Source organism: Squalius cephalus, assembly GCF_949319135.1.
Source record: "Squalius cephalus genome assembly, chromosome: 15".
NCBI lineage: Eukaryota > Metazoa > Chordata > Actinopteri > Cypriniformes > Leuciscidae > Squalius > Squalius cephalus.
In genome coordinates, this window is record NC_137136.1 from 22,724,025 (window position 1) to 22,746,370 (window position 22,346).

General features: G+C 37.9%; 2 protein-coding genes across 3 annotated transcripts; both read left to right on the forward strand.

Annotated features, from left to right (window-relative positions):
* The first annotated feature begins 3,466 nt into the window (after nt 1–3,466).
* Nucleotides 3,467–4,562, forward strand: c16h2orf66 (chromosome 16 C2orf66 homolog). The gene is made up of 3 exons (XM_079895859.1): nt 3,467–3,564; nt 3,646–3,748; nt 4,278–4,562. Coding segments are annotated over exons 1-3 (264 nt in total). The 5' UTR covers nt 3,467–3,562; the 3' UTR covers nt 4,437–4,562.
* Nucleotides 4,563–5,280: 718 nt separating this feature from the next.
* hacl1 (2-hydroxyacyl-CoA lyase 1) lies at nt 5,281–21,883 on the forward strand. 2 transcript variants are annotated; one of them, XM_079895041.1, is made up of 18 exons: nt 5,281–5,436; nt 6,420–6,524; nt 6,625–6,665; nt 6,744–6,824; nt 6,923–6,995; nt 13,283–13,360; nt 13,612–13,706; nt 13,858–13,970; nt 14,049–14,184; nt 14,278–14,383; nt 15,684–15,767; nt 16,363–16,464; nt 16,551–16,705; nt 17,691–17,849; nt 17,995–18,102; nt 18,751–18,937; nt 20,341–20,385; nt 20,644–21,883. In XM_079895041.1, the coding sequence occupies exons 1-17, from the start codon at nt 5,386–5,388 to the stop codon at nt 20,371–20,373; spliced, it is 1,707 nt and encodes a 568-aa protein (XP_079751167.1). In that variant the 5' UTR covers nt 5,281–5,385; the 3' UTR covers nt 20,374–20,385; nt 20,644–21,883. The 2 variants fall into 2 exon arrangements, with proteins under 2 accessions (XP_079751167.1, XP_079751166.1); XM_079895040.1 differs by having other exon boundaries at nt 20,341–21,883.
* The last annotated feature ends 463 nt before the right edge of the window (nt 21,884–22,346 follow it).

A 22,346-nucleotide genomic window follows, 5' to 3' on the forward strand; every position in this document is an offset into this window, starting at 1 on the left:
AGTCTCTGCACTCAGGCTTCTCAGATGCTACACTGAAGACCACAAAGCAGTGGAGGCAGAAGAAGAAACAGGGAGCACCCATGTCTTCTGGGTCTACACAGGGAGCACCTGTGCCCAACAGGGAGCACCTTTGCATACCAGTTCTAAGAAGGGGAACCTCACCTCATCCTTCATCTTGAGTGATGCATCTGAGAAGGCCCTGTATTCAGACGCAACACTGAAGACTATGGAGCAGTGGAGAAAAGTGGAGGCAGAAAAAAGGTCACCACAGGGAGCATCTGTGCCCAAGTTTCTACAGAGAGCACCTATGTTTTCTAGGTCCTCTATTTGAAATCCTTTTTACTGTATTTCAAAACGACAGAAAGACATGTCTTTTGATTTAGTCTAAGAAGCACTTAGACCAACATGATTATGTTTGTTTCTTCAACAGGTCAGTATAGGTGCAGAGTATTAGCAGACTAGTAGACTGTCAGGTTAGGGTTCGGGTTAGTAGAATAAATTGACATGTAGTTGCAAAGGTACTTATAGTAAGTAGAATGTCTAAAGTGGACCACTGAAATAAAGTGTTACCAAAGATTGTAAATTGTACAGACCTTGACCAAGATTGAAACTCCCCCAACAATAATGAAAAAAATGAGCTCTAGAAATATTTGACAAAACTTACACCACAACAAATGACAACCTTGTGTAATTTTAATATCAGAAAAAGTGATAAATATTGTCCAGGAATATGATTCCAAGAACACAGGATGAGATGTTACTATCCTTTGTGCAAGCACTTCCAAGAGTTCATGAACAGTGAGCCTGATGAAATTTGGGGAGCGCATCGTCAGTAGTGTACCTTTGGTTCCTAGGGTGTTTCGGCCTTTCACACTATACACCCTCCCCAAAGGCGGCCAGCGACAGGGTGATCAATCCTACGCTTGCATCCCATTCCCAGTTAGTCATAGGAGTTGCCTTGTTGTTGATAGCCAACATCCCATGGGACTATGCATGGCAGGGGCGTCCTCCTCCCTGAGTCAAGCATTGTTGACCGCATACCTCCTGGCCCTCTCATTTCAGGGCCCAGCTGGGGTCTTTCCTCTTCATCCAGAGCCACTGACTGCTGCCTTCTGCCGCCTCCGATACAGCTCTGATTGCCGAACGCTGGCTCTGGCCCTTAATTCCCAGGTCTCTAAGCAGTCTGGTTGTAGATGTTGCCACAAAACCTCTGCAGCCCACCTCCACTGGTCGGACTTCTGTGTTCCAGCCATGATGCCGTGCTTTGGTAGCTAGATCGGCATAGCGCAGATGTTTTCGCTCATAAGCCTCATCTGCTGAGTCCTCCCAGGGTACTGTGAGCTCAATAATGAAGACCTTCTTGAGCGAACGGGACCAGAGCACCATGTCAGGTCTTAGGGTGGTGGTTGCGATCTCCGGAGGAAACACAAGTTGCCGACCAATGTCAGCTAGCATTTTCCAGTCGCGGGCCAAGCGCAGCTGGTCTCGCTCTGATGGTGTAGAGCTGCTCTTCGGTGGTTTTGCCCCTTCGCGGACAAAAGTTGTCCGTAAGGGGTGTGATGCTGCTGGGGGTGGTAGGGAGTTGGTGGCAGCTCGCTTGTCCTCCAGGGTGGACGCAAGATTTTTTAGGACTTGGTTGTGACGCCAAGTGTAGCGTCCTTGGGTGAAGCTTGTTTTACACCCTGTGAGAATGTGTCTGAGGTTGGCTGGCATGGAACAGAGGGCACAGTCCGGATCTTCACCATACCATTGGTGAAGATTAACTGGTGTTGGAAGGACGTCATATGTTGCTCTGATGGAAAAGCTCAACCGCCTCGCTTCCATGGCCCACAGATCCTTCCAGCTGATCTTCCTCTTCTCCACACTGTCCCATCGAGTCCACTATCCCTGTTTGGCAAGAGAGACTGCCTTGGCCCACCTTGCAGCCTCCTCCTGATGGCGTACTTCCTGCACTACCATCTTCCGCCGCTCTGGTGCAGTGGCCTTACTCCAAACAGCACGGCTAGTTAGCCCAAGGCCTCCTCTCCCTTGCTGAACATGACCCACAATGTCAGCATGTCTGAGGGCTGCTGTTGCCTCCTGGACTGCTTTTCCTGGCCTCCATTTGCGCCCAGTTGCCAAGGTCGGTGCGTTGTTGCTCACCACTGGGTCTCGAGATTTATTCAGTGTCATCTGGAGCCTGGTTTTTGCACACTTGAATTCCTCTGTTAGACTGGTGAGGGGCAGCTTGAGGACACCATCTCCATAGAGGCCTATGGTGGTAAGGCATCGTGGAACTCCGAGCCACTTCTTTAAGTAGCCTGTGACTCCTCTTTCCATCTTCTCCACTATTGAGATTGGAACCTCATACACTACTAGGGGCCACAACACCCGGGGTAGGAGACCAAACTGCAGACACCAGGCCTTTAACTTTCCAGGTAGCTGGGTGTTGTCGATGGACTGTAGGCTACTACTGATGTCTTTGCGCAGCTGTTGCACCTGGTCTTTGTCCTTCAGGCTTGCATCATACCACCTTCCAAGGCTTTTTACTGGCTGTTCAGACACTGTTGGGATTTGGTCATCTCCGATGAAGAATTTCAGGTCAGAGAGTACTCCCTTCACAATCGAGATGCTGCGTGACTTGGATGGTTTAATCTTCATACGGGCCCAGCTGATGTTCTCCTCGAGTTTTCTGAGCAGTCTCCTGGTGCATGGAACAGTGGTGGTCAATGTTGTAATGTCGTCCATGTAGGCTCTGAGTGGAGGGAGGCGGAAACCAGAGTCGACTCGCTGTCCACCAGCAACCCATTTTGAGGATCTGATGATAACCTCCATTGCCATTATAAATGCCAACGGAGAAATGGTACATCCCGCCATTATACCTACATTCAAGCACTGCCATGAGGTGGTGAACTCTGAGGTGGTGAAGCAGAACTGCAGATCCTGAAAGTACGACTTCACCAGGGTTGTGATGGTGTCCGGTATGTGGAAAAATCTGATAAAGAAATATAAAGACCCATAGAGAAGCAGAACAGCACATATTGCTTATCCAGGAAACAGCAGCAGAATTTATTTTTTTTAAATAAAAGAACTAGAAGTTACTCCAGCTGTTTTATAATCATTCTCAGTGGAATATAAAACTCAAAAATTGCTTCCAGAACTGAAGTCTTCCTTTGAGCCTTCACACCACTGGTTATTAGCGTAAAATAATAATTGGTTGTCGACATTCGTCCTCAACCATATTCATTAAAATATTTCCCATTATTTCGATTTCATTCATATGTCCGGTAGTCTTTTACATTCGTCATGCCCCTTTAAAGGTTAAACCCATAAATACCATAATTATAAGAGGCTATTCTGAGTTGTATGTCTCTAAGGGAGCCATGATGACGCTGTAAGGTAAGTTAATTACATCAATTATGGCACTCAAGGTCCATCCAGATTTTCTTTGAGTAAAAAAGAAATGCCAATTTGCCAGAAGGTGCGAATTGTTCATGTATGGCTGTGTATAAAAGCAAGGTCAGTGCGCTTTTGAGCAACAGAGGCAAGCTAACAGCAAACTGCATTCACGGGCACTGCAAACATGTGAGTTCTTTTGGTTAGATGTTGAAGATGTGGTTTCATGCTGGGATTGTAATGTCTCTGTCTGTTGTGTTTTGCATCTAGGTTGAAAGTGTTGGCTCTGATGACACTACTGATGATCTCTGTGGAGTCGGACCTCTCACATGAAGAGTGGAAGTCTCTGAGCAACCCACAGACCAGGACCCTGGTGAGTCAAACTGCTCTGTTCTTCATCCTTCACGCAAAGACTCTTGCTGCAAATGTGGGAGTTATATGTGAATTTTTTTATTCCTATAAAAATGACGTTTTTCAACCAGAATTCATGCGACACTCCGGTTCTGTTTACTCAAAACAATTTTTTTTATATTTTTTTTTTATTTCGGTTTTTATTGCAAAGGGATATAATTCACATCTGTTCACATTGGTCACTTTTACAGCTTTACCGGTTTACAAAAATTGACTACATTTTAAAGAACCCTTTATGCCATAGGAGAAATGTCTTAAATTATTAAATAATACTTTCATGTTTAAAGGGATATAAACCTTTAAGGTTATATACATACAACCTTTTTTTCTAAGAGTGTCCTTATGGACATATCTGTATAATATGTGTATTATTATTTATTTGTATTATTATTACAGTCAGACCTTTTTTTTTTAGCTTCATTTATTCTTGTAAAAATATTTAAATGACATTTTCTGCATTTTAAATTCATGTTCCCGTAATATGTTGTCAGTTTTTCCGGATCCTGCAGTCGTATCTTGAAGGCAGAGAGAGCGAAGCTCAAGCGATGGGCAGGAAAACAGATGTGAAGGTCAACAAAAACAGCAATATGGAAAATACTGGTTACGACAAGTACAGCCTCTTTCTTCACAATGACATTTATGATGTTTAGCCTGAAGATTTCATTTTTAGTTTCTCAATGTCTATCATGTAAATCATTAGGTCTTATAGTTTGAGAATTGTTCAAGTCATTATGCCTGTAATGATGTTTTGCACAGTAAAATTTGAACTCTTGCTAAACCAATCTTCGCTACCGGTTTCATTTCTCATATACTACTGATCAATTAAATATTTTTTATGTTATAAATGTTTTAAAAAGTTACAAACTAGTTGATAAAAGCAAAGCATGTCATATACTGTGTTTATAATAAAGACTTATGTTAGTAGTAATGTGTTGTTCTCTTAAAATTATCATTTAAATCTTCCTAGTATGAGAATGGAAACAGTGGAATGAAAATAGCAACTGTGGAATATGAGATTTTGTTCAGGAGTGCAGATTCTCAACATAATTATATTATATATTCATTTTTATTAAATATTGAGGATTACTCTGAATATTGAAAGATGTAAGTTTTAATTAAGTGTAATGAACACAATCTAGAAGGTTTCTAATACTCTCAGGAATGATTTTCAGTTGAAATTTCATATTGATGAGTAAAATTTGAAAGAAAGCTAAATGAGTTACAATTACCATTTAACCAAATGTAACTATGTTGTTGCTTCTCTTAACACACACACACACACACACACACACACACATACACACACACACACACACACACACACACACACACACACACACACACACACACACACACACACACACACACTTACTTCATCTTCTAACTACAGGATCCATAAAAACGAGACAGGAGACCAGCCTTTGTCACAATGTGAGAGTGACACGTCCGGGTTATCCAGTAGGTGGAGACATGCGCTTTCATTTTATTGCAACTACACAACACAAACCACAGAAGAAGAGCAGCAGGACAGAAGAGCAGTTTGATATCTTGATATCTGTAACGTTATATGAGTGAAATGAGTCTGTTGTGAAGTTGATTATGGATGAAGTTACTGGAGCTCAGTTGATCGCTGAGGCGCTCAAATCTCAGGTCTGTGTTGTGTTGCCGGATGTGTTTTCTCTAAGTTTCTCCTGTATATTTAAATTAAATAATCTAAGTAGGCTATCTAATCAAAACCTTTGTCAAAACCAAGTCATTAACGTGTATTTTATTTGCAGAGTTGTTGTTTTTCCATTGCAATATGCGTGCAAAGAATTGCCTGCTGTGCTATTGAACTTGGACAGTGTGTCAAAGGTTCCGCGCATGCGCAATAGAGCTGTCAATAAATGTGTGATCCAAAACACTAAATAGGGCATGGAGATGACAAATTGTGTGTGTTTCACATTATGGTCAAAAAATTATTAGATAAAAAAAAAAAAAATCTCTAACAACTTGACTAAATATGTAGCCTGAATCAGGGGCTTCATACTTTTAGATGTCACAGACCCCCATCCTAAAAATTAAAAGGCAGATATATATTTTCATGTATAGAATAGAACGCCCCATTAATACTGTGAAATATTAATTAAATATTAAAACAATTTAATAAAAAAAAGATCATGAGGTGTGTTAGATGTAGCATTTATTCTTTTAAATCCGTTTTATTTACTTATTTAGTTAAATCAGTTCATTTTAATCAGATTTATTATAATTTTTTCTTTAATTTTAATCAATTACTTTTGTTAATTATTTTTATTAATTTATATATATATATGAATCAAATGTATATGCTTATGTATTTATTTAAATCAAATTTTATTTATTTTAATATTTGATATTTTAATCAAGGTAGGTTAGTTAGTTAGTTGTTTGTTTGTTCATATAATCTTATTTTTATTATTTATTTTTATTTTATTTTAAAATGTACACTGTTGTTCTCTAAACTTTTCCACAGTGAAAACCCCTGGCCTAAATGTACTGCTTCTTTTATTGTGGCTTGGATTACTAGAAATACTTTTAATATTAAAACGAGTATTTAACATATTAGTATGTATATTATGTATGTCTTTTCTTATATTTAACTCCATCTGCAGAATGTGGAGTACATGTTTGGCATCGTTGGCGTGCCCATCATCGAGGTGGCCATGGCCGCCCAAGCAGCGGGCATCAAGTACGTGGGCATGCGCAACGAACAAGCAGTAAGACAGTCTCTCTTTCCACTTTCATTTCAAATGTGTCCTGCTTTCATTACAGTGAAGACCGTTTGGGTGTGTGTTTCCATCTTCTCTCTCCTAACAGGCCTGCTATGCTGCGTCTGCTATCGGGTATTTGACAGGATGGTATGAATATGTCATTTCATTTTTTTTTACTTGTTTTTTCTTATGCTGTTTTGCTGAAATATAATTTCCTTTCCTTAGGCCAGCTGTGTGTCTGGTGGTGTCTGGACCTGGGCTGATTCATGCTCTCGGAGGAATGGCCAATGCTAACACGAACTGCTGGTAGCGAACTCCCACACTGCTGAATTCACTTAAAATGAAAGGGAATTGACCTCAAATGGGCCATTTTTTTACTTTTCTTCTCTTGTTTGAAATCACAGGCCTGTCATTGTCATTGGTGGCTCATCTGATAGGAACCAAGAAACCACAGGAGCATTTCAGGAGTTCCCTCAAGTAAGGTCGATAGGAAATGTTTGGCTTTAGTACAAAATAGCCTCTGGTATCTCTGGTATCAGTTTTACTGATCTGGGGCCGTATTCACAAAGAATTTTAAGGCTAAAAGTAGCTCCTAACTTGCGAATTTAGGAGCAACTCCTAAAAATAATGGGTGTGTCACTCGTAACTTTAGGACTCCTCATTTTTTTTACTAAGAGTAATTCACGAAGCATTTTAGCCCTAAAAGTAGCAGCTAAGCCTGGGACAGCTTAAAAGAAGTCGAGAGGACTCCTAACTCACTAAGACCTATTCACAAACCGCTTTTTGTGGCATTTCATTTTGCGATGTTTTGAAATGCGTATGCGGCGGCTACAGGAGCTTCCAATCGCGAGGGAACAATTCTGCATTGTAGGCATAACTAGGGATGCAATAACGCCACCAACAACAACCAAATCTAGGCTACTCATTGCATGTAAACTATTTGTAACGTTTCATTGTGAATCAAATTAAAATGTTCTTCTCTTTGCAAACGTAGGCAGAGGCATATAGTGACAGATTAATTCAATAATGTTGCAAAGATATTGCATCAATCCACATGTTTCATTAGGCTACTAGGCTATTTGTTTTGCCTTACTCTTTATTCATTTAGGCTATTTACACAGATCTGGCCTTTAAAAACGCGCGTTTTCTCCCGCGGCATTCGGCAATTCGTCTCGTAGAGTCTCGCAGAATTCTGCAAGTGCTTTCGGGGGGCGCTACTTACAAATTCCCTCAATGTGTTTCGCTTCACAGAATATCCACCAGGTGGCGCATAAAAAACAACTTTACGTTAGATTTTTTCTTTTACTTCATTACGTCACGATTGTGAGAAAACATCCACAATAAAATATAAATTATAAATAGTAATAGACACAAATATTTACAGTAGGCTACTGTATTATACAGACATTTGAAAATATTTGTAAATGCAAAAGGTTCATTAAGACAAGAAGGGGTATTGGACAACGTTTACGAATTTTTATATGCTTTGTCATTGCTGTGGTTTCCAGGAGATGAGTGCATGCAGAATATTTAACATTGCTTTTATTAAAACAGCAAAGTGACGTTCTTGCCAGTAGCGCATAACTTTTTTGTACAACTATTAAGATGATTGTGCATGCAATGCGCATTTATATAAGTGCAACAGAGAATTTAGTGTGAGCATAATACACGTGACTCTGCCTGTAAAAACCCAGCAGTATTTTTTATATATATACACAAAATCATCCTAACATAATGCAATTAAATAATGCGACTTACCCAGATTCTTAATTCGTGAAAATATTTCTTGTGTGATTGTTCTTGTGCAGATATTTCTTGTGAGGTAATGTTGCAGCTCAACGCGTAGCATTTATATTTTGGGCGCATCTGATTTGCCATTACATTATTAATAAATATTTTAATTGAACTGTCTTAATGCATTAAGCATAAAGATTTTTCCACGTTAGTCTCAGAATGTCCGGGGTTGGTTTGAGGTCTTGCCGACAGTTTGTAAATCTTCTAAATATTCATATTCACAAATTCCATACAAAGGGTGATCAACAGTTATGACTTCTAAAATAAAATAAAAATGACCAGATAAGAGGTATCTGATTGACAGTTTGACAGATGTTGTTTTAAAAAAATAATTACAACATTATGGGGAAGTGGTATTAAATATTCGGTAGCACATAGCCTAATACAATTATTTTAAGTATGCATTTTGTTCAGTTTTGCTTTTACAAAATGTTCCCTGTTTTTTATATAATTAATTTAATCTGAGATGTGCGTTATATCGCTTTTTGATCATTATTTGTGTTGTCGAATTTTGACACAGTTTCATTACTTGTTCATAATAATTTGATTCATAATTATGTCGTTTTTTTCTAAAAGTAAAAGTAAAAAAACTAAAAGTTTTTCTAAAAGCAATATTCTAAAGAGATACAAAGACAGTGTACGTGTACCCACCAGATTTCGCCATGAGTCATTTTGTACCCACCACTTTTAACTTCCGTTGACCGTTTTCAGTGGTTATGAGGAGCAATATGAGAGAAAATTTTTGTAATCATTGTCTGACACAACAAAAAAAAATTATAATATTCATTTTATTTTAATTTTCGTGTTCGCATTTATGAGGGAAAAAACAACGTGTCAGTTTACGGTTATGGACGTGAGCGCTCTAAAAGCGGCAATAAAAGTCTGCTTTAAAACTTTCACAGAGACCTTAAACAGAACAGCTGCCTTTCTTTAAATCGAATTTCGTTTTGTATTAATTATGTCTTAATTTTAATCAATGTTTCGTGAACCAATTGCCTGGATTTAAGAAGTAAATATAGCAGACAATCACGACACCGGCGCCGGCGATATCTCATAAATGAACCGAAACTCAGCGTGTAATGCACATTCACATTTACAGTGTATTTAGACACATTTAGACGCATTCATAATCATTACTTTTACCGGTTCTTTGTGGCAAGCTTTATGCGTGCGGTCGTGCGCTTGAGTGCGGCTATATTATAGTAAATGCTCATTACTTAAAACAAAGCATAAGCCTCTTCCTGGCATGCAATGGAATCTACAATGTCAGTTGGTTATATCAACATATGTCAAATTAAGTTACGCGATATCAACAAATTAAGCTATAAACATTAATTTGAAATAACTTAAAGCGTATGTATAGTATATTTGCTTAAATAGCATTTAAACAAAGGAACTGCAAGGGATTAAAACCCCGCCCACACGCTGGTGAAAACTGGAAAAACCGGTTTTCTTTTGATTCCCTGAGAGGAGATCGATTAGCATTGGGGGTTGAATCGGCAGACCTGGGGGGTGGGTGGTTGTAATTTCTTGACTCTGTGCAATTGGTAGCAGCTAAAACAAGCAGCTAAAACAAAGACTGTGCAATTAATTACATTTTGGAAATAACTTTCTTCATGTCGTTTTATTTATACACTGTAAAACATTTTTTTTTTTTTTTTTTTTTGAATTTGTAAATATTAAATATGTTTTACAAACAATTGGTTTACAAACTCTTGGAGGTTTGTGGTTACCATCATTCAGAAGAGTGGTGCTTGTGTTTAGACTTGTGTTTTACGTGATTAAATCAGGAAGATTACATTGGTTTCTGTCCACACGGAGACGCATTTAAGACGATTTAATCAGGAAATGGAGGCACCGGCGCGATATAACTTGCATTGCTCGTGAACTGAGCTCGTCTCATAAATGAACCGAAACTCAGAAATGTATCTAGAAAGCTTGAAATGTCCACTTTTAAACAAAACAATTCAAAACGAAAAGAAACAGACAACTCTCTTTTGTAAGTGTGCATTTCTCTCTATAGGCACGTTCACAATATCTGCGAAGATGACGAGTCAGCATTGTCAACATCTTTGACTGACACATAAAACACTAGTTGATTAGTAAACAATTAAAATGTCTCCTTGCTATATTTGACACATGATTACTTTTGTCAGTTCTTTGTGGCAAGCTTTATGCATCCGTTAACTATCGAATATCGTGACTCATATTTTGTACCAGACCATTTATGGTTGTTCATATTGTTCAACAAAGTTCTTGATAAAAAAAGAAAAGAAAAAAAAGAAGCTACTGTGCCTAATATTATTGTTGTATAGCGCGCAAGGTTTATGCGCATGCTTTAAGTGTTCTCCGTTTTTAGTGTATGTCTGTGGCAGAATTGCAGTGCCTGGTCTGGTATGTATACTAGGCTACATCGTTTTGAGTCGGTTTCAGTGGTTTAGTGTGTACGCAGATATTTCTTGAGACGACGCCATGTTTTTATGTTTTTATGCACTTTTACTCTTTTAGTTTTGTTGCAATTTCACCAAAAGCTTATAATTAGGAAATACACACAACACGCTAAACTTGTATTCTCTATATGTTAAAAATGTTGTAAAAAATACGTATTATTCTTATATAATAAGAATAACAATATGATACATTTATATTGCACTCGAAATGATTTAGATATGGAAAGAGGAATTCTTCTCAACTACCACCAATAAAGTTTTAAAATTCTTCTTTAGAAAATATTATATTTTGATGATTCTGCAAGTTCAGCAGACAGTGAGGTTCGGGTTTGTTCCGATCAGAGCTCGTGAGTGGAGAGCGCATTTCTGAATATTCCGCTCCGCTCGTTCATTCCGCTCAGGGTCCACGGCCTCGCTCAACACAGATGTCCTGTTGCCTGGTTCGAAAATATGTGGAATACGGGCTGCTTTCGACTAAAAGTTTTTTTTTTTTTGTAGTCGACTAGTATACTAGGCTAGTTGTTCATTTAAGTAATTCGTGGACAAATCGCCCCTTTATATTAATTTAATTAGCCTACTTATGGATCATGAGCGTTTACGTAATATAGCCGCACTCAAGCGCACGACCGCACGCATAAAGCTTGCCACAAAGAACCGGTAAAAGTAATGATTATGAATGCGTCTAAATGTGTCTAAATACACTGTAAATGTGAATGTGCATTACACGCTGAGTTTCGGTTCATTTATGAGATATCGCCCGGCGCCTCCAATGTCGTGATTGTCTGCTATATTTACTTCTTAAATCCAGGCAATTGGTTCACGAAACATTGATTAAAATTAAGATATAATTAATACAAAACGAAATTCAATTTAAAGAAAGGCAGCTGTTCTGTTTGAGGTCTCTGTGAAAGTTTTAAAGCAGACTTTTATTGCCGCTTTTAGAGCGCTCACGTCCATAACCGTAAACTGACACGTTGTTTTTTCCCTCATAAATGCGAACACGAAAATTAAAATAAAATGAATATTATATATTTTTTTGTTGTGTCAGACAATGATTACAAAATTTTTCTCTCATATTGCTCCTCATAACCACTGAAAACGGTCAACGGAAGTTAAAAGTGGTGGGTACAAAATGACTCATGACGAAATCTGGTGGGTACACGTACAATGTCTTTGTATCTCTTTAGAATATTGCTTTTAGAAAAAACTTTGTTTTTTTTACTTTTAGAAAAAAATGACATAATTATGAATCAAATTATTATGAACAAATAATGAAACTGTGTCAAAATTCGACAACACAAAGAATGATCAAAAAGCGATATAACGCACATCTCAGGTTAAATTAATTAAGCTCCTCATAACCACTGAAAACGGTAAAAAAAAAAATCGAACCAAAAGTCAAATTAATATGGACTGAAGTTAAAAGTGGTGGGTACAAAATGACTCATGACGAAATCTGGTGGGTGCGTACCCACCGTCCCCACCGAAATCGACGCCTATAAGGGAAACATGATAGTATAAAAAGTACTGTGTGTAATGCAGAAAAGCGCATTACAACCATGTTAAAACTATTTAAAACGTTAAGATGCAAAAATGAACTAAATGTAAAATTAGATAATGATATTGCGCAAATGATCTCGGTCTCTTTAAAGGTCTTCGCAAATTATTGTGTTATAAGACTCAGTTATCATAGCCTACATCACGTCTCTTCTACTGTAAGTACACAGGAAAAAAAAAATAAGACAAATGATGCGCGTTTGAGTCGGATTTTTATGAAGAATATGTGACTGTTTATGTAACTGGCAAAAGAAAACATTGTATTCGTCATACTTCGTCAACTCAGTATGGCCACATGAAACACTACTGCCATCTACAGGTTTTAGTATTTCCTGCGTCCAACACCTAATCCCCCTTCTGCACGATCCCGCAGAATTTCGGAAGTGCTTGTGGCATTCTTTTCTCTGAGACGCGCATTTTTAACGGCCACATCTGTATTCAGTTATTCATCATCTTCCGTCCTTCGCACTACTTGTGTAGCGCACGCATTCTCAGACCTGTCACCTGTCACTCATCATCGTAGGGGAGGTGTTTGGAATCATTCCCGCGTTACAATCATCAGCCAATCAAGGTGGTCACTTCAGTCAAGCTCGTGCATGAGTAATGACGTCATCCATAGCAACGAAGACTCACTCTTAGTTTAGGAGTTGTCATTTTTCTTTACTAAGAGTAGGTCTGAAAGGCGTTGTGAATAACTTTTAAGAGAAAACTCCTAGCTAAAATCTTTTAGTGCGATTTAGGAGTACTCCTAGTGGTAAGATAAAATGCTTTGTGAATACGGCCCCAGATACATTAAGCAACAAATAAACAGCATTTGGTGACTGATAAATGAAACATGTTCAATCAGTAGATTCAAATATTTAGTGATTCATCTCATATATTTCTATGTGCTTAACATATCATTTGTATTTATTTTCTTGTGTCTCTTTAACCTGTGATAGTCTTTTTCTTGTTTCTCATCAGGTTGAAGCTTGTCGTCTGTATAGCAAGTTTTCTGCTCGACCAAGCAGCCTTGAGATGATACCAGCTGTAGTTGAAAAAGTAAATTGTGTTTTAAGACCCCATGAAATCAAAAATTCAAGTTTTGTGGCTTGTAGTCCATGCCTGTCAGCTTTGAGGCCATCTATATGATATAACAAAAAAGTTTATATACATTTTAGCAGATATACATTTTTGAAATTTGCGTTTTTAGCACTGCCCTGTTTGTCAAAGATTTAATGTGTTCCTGAAATTAAATGCTCCTAATGTTAGGTGAAATATACAATTTACAATGTTCTGTTTGTGTTTTTTAGGCTGTACGGAGCAGCATTTATGGCCGCCCAGGAGCTTGTTACATAGACATAGCTGGAGACATGGTGAACGCCAAAATAGACCGGACCAGTGTCAGGTGAGCTTTAAGTAGACTTGAAGATTAATCATAGCAATGGGGACTAACTGTAAGTTTATGATGTGATGATCACTTATTGATGTTTTTTCTTTTGCATCTTGAAATATGCACAATTGCATTGCTTGTATACACGTTCTTCATTTTTCTTTAGGTTTGTTTCCTGTTGTCCTGCTCCTCCTGTGAGTCAGGCTGACAGCAGGGAGATCACACAGGCTGTCAGGCTCCTCAAAGCGGCTCAGAGGCCTCTGATCATCGTGGGCAAAGGTGAACAGAATAGAACTGAATGAGCCAGATGTTTGAGCATCTTCAAGGCATGCCGTGTTGAGCTGTGATCTGGCGCAGGTGCGGCGTATGCCAGGGCGGAGAAGGAGATCAGGGAGCTGGTGGAGGTCACTGGAATCCCCTTCCTTCCCACACCTATGGGGAAAGGAGTACTGCCGGATGACCACTCCAACTGTGTTGCTGCAGCCAGATCCAGGTGTGTGTGTGAATGTGTCTAAATGATCTTTACAAAATCTCTTTTTAATGGAACCGACCGATGTGATGTGATGCCCATCTCTCTCTGTTCTAGAGCTCTATTGCAGGCTGATGTTGTAGTGTTGCTGGGTGCCAGACTCAACTGGATCCTGCACTTTGGTTTTCCACCAAGATTCAGTCCTCATGTGAAGATCATTCAGGTTAGTTGCAACCTGGACACTCAGTAAGTTGCTGCAACATCAGTGTAAAGACTTTAAAGTCCACCTGCAGTGCAGTCAATAATTTTATCCCTTAAAACTTGTCTTTGATAATGACATATTTAAATGTTTTTTTTTTTCCTGTGAAAATAATTTTGTCATGCCTTAAAGGGTTAGTTGGTTCACCCAAAAATGAAAATTATGTCATTAATCACTCATCCTCATGTCGTTCTAAACCCGTAAGACATTTGTTTATCTTGACAATCTACGTACAGTAACTACCACTTTCAAGCCCCAGAAAGGTGGTAAAGACATTATTAAGGTAATCCATGTGACTCCAGTGGTTTAACCTCAATTTTATGAAGCAATGCGTGTACTGTTTACTAAAAAAATACATAATTTACCACTTTTATTAATACCACCATTATTAATCTCCAACGCCCATTCACGCATAAACATCTGCTCTCGCGTCAAAACAACATGCATACGTTCTGGTGCTCTCGTTCGTTGGAGATTAATATTTTGTGAATAAAGAGGTACATTTTTTAGCAAACAGTACTCGCATTGCTTCATGAAATTGAGGCTAAACCAATGGAGTCACATGGATTACTTTAATGATGTCTTTACTACCTTTCTGGGGCTTGGAAGTGGTAGTTGTGTAGGCTGTCAATGCTGTCAGATTTGATTAAAAAGATCTTAATTTGTGTTCCGAAGATGAACGAATGTCTCACAGGTTTGGAACGACTTGATGGTGAGTAATTAATGACAGAATTCACTTTTTGGGCTGAACGATCCCTTTAAAATAGCTTGAATGTAACTCTATACCCTTGCTTCATTTTGTATAAGCGGAACTCCCTGATCCATTCTGTCAACTGTAGTAAACGCTACACAATAGCAAGTGGAAATACTGGTTTAATTCAGCCATGTTTGAACCAGAAACTGATTCATGAGAACAAATTATACAGGGTTGTCTACAAGGCGATGTATCAGAATGGTAATGCATTTTATGTACCGTTCTCTACAACGTCGGACACATAACAGTAATTTATATCATTAGCCTTTGGCTTGACTACATTATAAAACAGCTAATAATGTGTTGCTAATGTTACACAAACCACGTTCCCGTTCGCTATTTAGAGTCAGACAGTTGCCTTCTAGAAACCAGCATCTTTAGTAACGCTTCGAACATCTTAAAGCATATTAAAAACACCACATATAAATATATAAACAACATTAAAAACTTGTACAACAGGGAGTCTTTAAAATGACTAAATGATCTTCAGTTTATTGTGAATTTGTTTAGGTGGATCTATGTGCGGAGGAGTTGAGTAATAATGTGAGAGCCGCATCTGCTCTGCTTGGAGACATACGGGCTGTGGTCAGCCAGGTAAATCACAGTATCACCTGAGTTATCTTACATAAATGCAATGTTTTTTGGTATCTGCATCATGACAATCTACACTCTCAGAAAAAAAGGCACAAAAGCTGTCACTGAGGTGGTACCCTTTCAAAAGGTACACATTTGTACCATATTAGTACCTAAAGTGTTACATATTAGAACCTTTTTAAATGGTAATTTTTTCTAAGAGTATTTGTTCTATAGATTCCCAATATCCCTATGAAATACAGTATGTGTTGTAGCATTTATTTCCTTTTAGTTCGACTTATAATGTTTCACAAATGTTTTTAGCAAAAATGCATCATTTAATTTATTTTCTCTATTAAAATGGCAGTTTTTCTATACCTTTAACTTAAGGCTTTTCTACATCAATGACTTCTGTTTTTATTGGCTTACGTCTTTGCCTGTGAAATGAGGAACAGTTTGTCCACTGTTACAGAATTTGGAATCAGTGTTGATAGGTATAAATGGATGGCTATATGTTAATGTGCTCATTTTGCAGTTTAATAGGGTGGAAAACTTATGGAAAATCATGTTTTCCATGAAATGGCCCCTTAAATCTCTTTTTTTACTTGGTTTAAAGCTGTTGGATACTGTACGGTCAGAGTCCTGGAGATTTCCTTCTGATTCACAATGGTGGGCGACACTGAGGGACAAAATGACTGCCAATGCTCAGATATCAAAGGTGAGCTTGTGTGAGCTTGCTTTCTTTAAACATGTCAACTGTGAATTTAGCATTTTTAGAATTAGATGAACCATTGTGTCCCACAGACTCTTGCTCTCCAGTCCACTCTGCCCATGAACTACTACACAGCGTTCCACCACATTTCTGAGCTCCTGCCCAAAGACTGCATCATAGTGAGCGAGGGAGCGAACACGATGGACATCGGCCGTACCATGCTGCTCAATTACCTCCCGCGACACAGGTGACAAAAGATGATACTCTCCCTTTTTTATCCCTAGATCAGAATTCGCTGTTCAGCTGTCCAGATCCAGACCTGGGATTGGTTCAACTTGAACAGTGAATCATTCTTGACGAATTAAAATGTTAACATTCATAAACAGGGGACAGAAAAAATGATGTGCTCTGATTGTCATGACCATGGCAAATTTTAAGCTAGCTCTGATGTGACATTTCAAATGGTGTGTGTGTGATGAGAGATGGAGGACGACATTCAGATTTTTTTCTGCTGTGAGAAAGTTGAGATCACAAGAAAGCTACCTTTTATGTTGTGGTTAAAGGAAAACCACTTTTGTTGTTTTTTAGATTACTTATTACGTGAAAACTTGTGTTATGTGTGCATCATGAGAAAATAACTTTTGTTATGTTTAGATCACAAAAAAAACATTTATGTTTACGTTAAGAAAAAATGTCATTTTTAGATAATGAGAACGTTTGTTGATTAGATCACAAAAACAACTAAAGTTTAGATAACAACTAACATAAGAAAACAACTTTTGTTATTTTAGATCACAAAAACAGCATTTGTTATGTTTAGATCATGAGAACCGGATTTGTTTGGATCATAATAAACAACTTTTGTTGTTTAAATCATGAGAAAAACACTGCTTTGATCCCACACACACATAAAACGTTTGCTATATTTAGATAATGAGAAAATTTGTTGTTTATATAAAAAAAATATATATTTTGATCGCAAAAAACATCTTTTATTATGTTTTGATCATGAGACAACAACTTTTGTGATGTTTAGATCACAGGAATAACACAATTTTCATTTTAGCTGTATGACATATTGACTCCTATAAGTTTTCCTTAAGACTCCTTATTTGCTTTGGCCTTTTTCTGGGAAGGAAATGTAAAGAATGTACCGTAGTGTTGGTAGCTCTATTAAATGTTGAGTTCTACTGTAATGTTGTCCAGAGCAGTAATCTGAATGTCTTGTACAGGTTAGATGCAGGCACGTTTGGCACTATGGGGGTGGGTCCAGGCTTTGCCATTGCCGCAGCAGTTTTGGAGCAGACGCAGGAGAGCGCTCAGAGAGTGGTGTGTGTAGAGGGAGACAGCGCTTTCGGTTTCTCTGGCATGGAGGTGGAGACCATGTGCAGGTGAATTACACATCATGATGCATCATTCTAATCATTATTTATCTTAGACATAGAGCTTCACCTTCAGGACGTTTGTGCGGTGTGCATGCTTTTATAATGGTTCTATTTGCTCTGCCTCATTATAACTACTTTTAATTCTGAATAGGTATAAACTACCCATCATCATCATAGTAATAAACAACAATGGCATCTACAGTGGAGTGGATCCAGAAACATGGAAAGAGATGGAAAAGATGGGAGACATGACCACCATGTGAGTATTGAGCCTAAGGGAAGTTCTGGGTTCCTTCTAAAGCAGAGGTGCCTGAAACTGAAATCCGTGGACCGAAAGTAAATATTTTATTATATCATATAAATTTACAGTCTCTACACTTCAGTGCAAAAAAAAAAAAAAAAAATTGTTAATACAAACTACAAATTAGAAATGAAGATATGCTTCAATGGCTTGTTTTGTTTCTCATTTTTGATAATAGATGGTAATGTAAGTTTTGCGACTTTATATCTTGCCAATTCAGACTTTATGACTCTATATTTGACAGTTCTGAGAAAAAAAGATATAAACTCACAATTGCTAGAAAAAAGTCGCAATTACCTTTTTATTCCATAGCAGAAACAAGCTTCCATAAAAATTTGTGCAGCACTCCAACTTATCCGGGACTAAGATGGAATGAAGATAATACAAATTTGTTGGATAGATGGCTGAAATGTGTTCAGAATGTTTGACAGCATATTTTAATATCTCATGGGGCCTGTAAATTGTACAAATAAATATAGAGTCAATAAGTTAATTGTTAAAAATGAATTTAATTTAGTGTAACAGATAGCTGTCAGTAGGCTTCAATTCTACTGAACTCAGCTGGTATCAAACACTGGCTATAATACTGACCTGTGTGTGTTTTAGTGCTCCTCCAGTGACCCTGCTACCAGAGGCACGGTACGAGCAGGTGATGACTGCGTTTAGGGGTCGTGGGTATCTGGTTCGAACGGTGGAAGAACTCCGCAGTGCACTACAGGAGAGTCTGAAAAACACAGAGATGCCCAGCCTCATCAACGTACTTATAGACCCGGCCTCAGACCGCAAACAACAGGTACTGCACACACACACACACGCAGTCTTACATTTTAGTTAAATCAGTTGGAATATCATTGAGAAAGGAGGAACCTCTGCTGCAACCTGTATTAATGGCTGTGCCCATTGTACGGGATTGTTGTGATTTATGTCAAATTCAGAACAGATACTTCTTCTAAAGACACCCACCTCAGTTTACAATCATTAATTGAGTATTGTGAAACAAATAAAAAAGGGGTAAAATATTTCCTGATTTAAAGGGGAGCGTGCAAGCCGCACTGAATGTGAATGTGCAATTCTTCAGAGTCTGATCACCTTATTTTATTACAGAACTGCAAGAATACAATACAAACATGTTACATTATAGAGCATTAGAATTAGACAAAGCGTAAAATATTAATTACGACTAAAGCCTATTTTGGAAGGATTGAAGGTTTGGGGAAAACTTGTATTAAACGATAATGTTTGCATTTTTTTTTTTTTTTATGCTCTTACTTTACAATGCAATTATCAATAATTAGATCAGTTTGATGTTGTTTAAGAGAGAGCGAGATTAAGCATAAATTACCCGAGTCTGTGCATGTCTCAACGGTGTTCAGCAGTAGCATCTCTACTATTAGAGAAACTGTACGTTTATCTGCTTCAAAAACAGCGCCGTTATTACCTTGCTACTGAGAAATGTCATGTAGCTTTTAAGTTGCTATCTACATTAGCCGTGCGTTTCCCTGAAAATAATTGCACAGCTTAGAACGTTTGTCAACCAATCAACAATTTATATAAAACACAACTCAGTTGTATATTCTTACACAGGAAAAACACTGAATCTAAGTTATTGGCAATTGGGTAGTGTTGTGTTGTTGTTGGACCTTTGACGTACAGCATGCCTGTTAAGTGTTCATAACATCACAAGGCCTGTGTAACCTTAAATTTCAACACTAGGCCCCGATCACACCTACGCATTTTTTGCAGTGAGAGGCGCCTTTTTTGTGTTCCTATGGCAGTGAGCATTCTGCGATATATATATATTTTTAATATATATATATATACCTCTATATATATATTTTTTTATATATATATATAACTCTCCCTCTCTCATATACCCACACCGTAAACATATCTGACCTTTCTATTCTTGAAAGTTATGAGGCCCCATTATTGAAAGTTGTGACCCTCTTTGTTGTGCTGGTTGTATCCTGGCAACCACACGCAGACGTATTGAAGGATTGGGTGTCATAGCGAGCTGGAACACTGAAACTCTTTCACACCGACACTCAAAGGGCTTCCCCAACGATGAATGGAAACTTTCTAGTGTTACAAAAGCATTTAGAAGTAAACAGGATCGACTTCAGTGGAGTTTATTCATGTGTAGACTTTTGTTGTCTTTAATGTTTATATCATAATGAGACTGTGTTTATCTCCTAGGAGTTTCCCTGGCTGACACGGTCAAATCTTTAAAAGCTGACAGAGGTATCGGATGTCGGATCACACTGCATCTTACACTACATTTTGGTCAATTTATTGATTTACTGTAGGTGGCACCGTTTCCTATAAAAAGAAGCAAATGTATAATTTTAAATAATCTCAGTCTCTTCTGACTGAAATGAATTTCCATAGAATCCAGTGCTTTCTTTAAATACTTAAAAGACAGTTCACACAAAAATGAAAAATTCTGTAATCGTTTACCTCATGTCGTTCCAAATCTGATTGATTTTATGTTTCTTGTAGAACCCTAAATTAGATTTTTGAAGATTTTCCAGCAGCTCTTTCTATACAACCCAAGAAATGAGTTCCATCGTTCTGAAGTTGTTTTTAAATGTCTGAAATAAGGTCTGTGGTTAAAACAAGCTCAAGATATTTTCACATTATATTCTACAACATATACCTCACTCGTGCTCTCACTCTATACTCATGCTCTTGTAAACTATATTTTAACTCTACAACTTTCCACCTTGTAGATTTTAAATAGCTTTGTGCTTGGTGATGGTGAAGTTGAAGTCATGTGGCTGTGGTGTAGTCCATTTAAAACCTAAATTTAGCTTTTTATTGCTGCTGATTGTATTTAGGCTTCAAAATGTTGATGTACGAAATGTAAGAATCATAAACTTTTGTTGTTCACAAAGCATATTGTCTGCAATAATCCAAAAGCCAATGAAAAAATCCTATTAACAATGCTACATTTGTGCAAGTCTTCTAAAGTTATACTACAGCTAGATACTACATATCTAGCCTGCATTGTTTTATTCCTTTTCATAGCTATAAAAGAGCAGTGGGAAGATTCTTCAAAATATATCTTTTTTGTTCCACAGAAGAAAGAAAGTCATACAAATTTGGAATGGCATAAGGGTGAGGGCGAACTTTTCATTTGAAAGAAAAAAGGCTAAATAACAAATTAAGGGACATTTCGCTAGTTAATACTATCTGTTTGATCATTTTATTTTACTTTTTCAGTTAATTATTTTAATTCCCACTGCATATTTTGAGTATTTTAACCTCTGATCTCAGGTCAGTGTTGTGTGCACTGCCCCTGAGGGGCTTCCGTTGAAGCTCATCTCAGTATCTGTGTAATTGAGGTCTTCCTGTCCTCGTCTTCTGCTCTTTCATAAGGTATCATTAATGTGGTGCTTTATCACAGAGTGAGAGAGCTTCTCCTCCTTGGCCTTGGCAGATCACACCATTTTCACAATTCCACATTGTGGAAATGTTCCCAACAGTTTCACATCATATAAAAGAACAATTTTCACAGCCAAATGTGTAAAGGAGAGAATGGTCACATTATAAAAGCCTTATAATTGTGTTAATTATTGTGCATTAACAAAAATGGCCTTATGTACATTGTTATTGTATAAAAAATATAGTGATTTAAAACTATTTTTCTAATAACTACTTGTGATAAGAAACAGTGAATGTACTGTAATTTGATGTTCTTTGAAAGATTTTGTTGTAAAATTAAAATGCGATTCGTAAGAAGCCATCTCTGCCTGTCTTTCTCTCCGTCTCCCTGCCTGTCTGTCTCCTTGGTTCTGCACTTTGTCTGATTGCAGGCGTTTACAGACTGCATGTCCCATCAGGCTTTTAAACGGCCCTCTTCATAATTGCTCTGTCATTAATTCTGAGGGAAAGTAAAGGCGCCAATAAATTGTGAGCAGTGGTGGTCGATAAGTCCTGAAGAGAAAGAAAAAAAAGGACACCGAGAGGGAGGGCGAGGTGAACGAGGGGGTCTGGAAAACATCTGTGATATTCCACTACAGAGCATGCTGGCTAATTCTGTCATTTTATGCATGTGTGTGTATCACATGCCAGTGGCAGCCCGTCTCAGATTTAAGTTCTCATTTCGAACATTATAGATGCTCAAGCCTCAAACCAAACCCAGCAGGTTTGACTTTCTATCGTTCTATAAAAACTGAGATCATCTATAAATTAATGGCGGT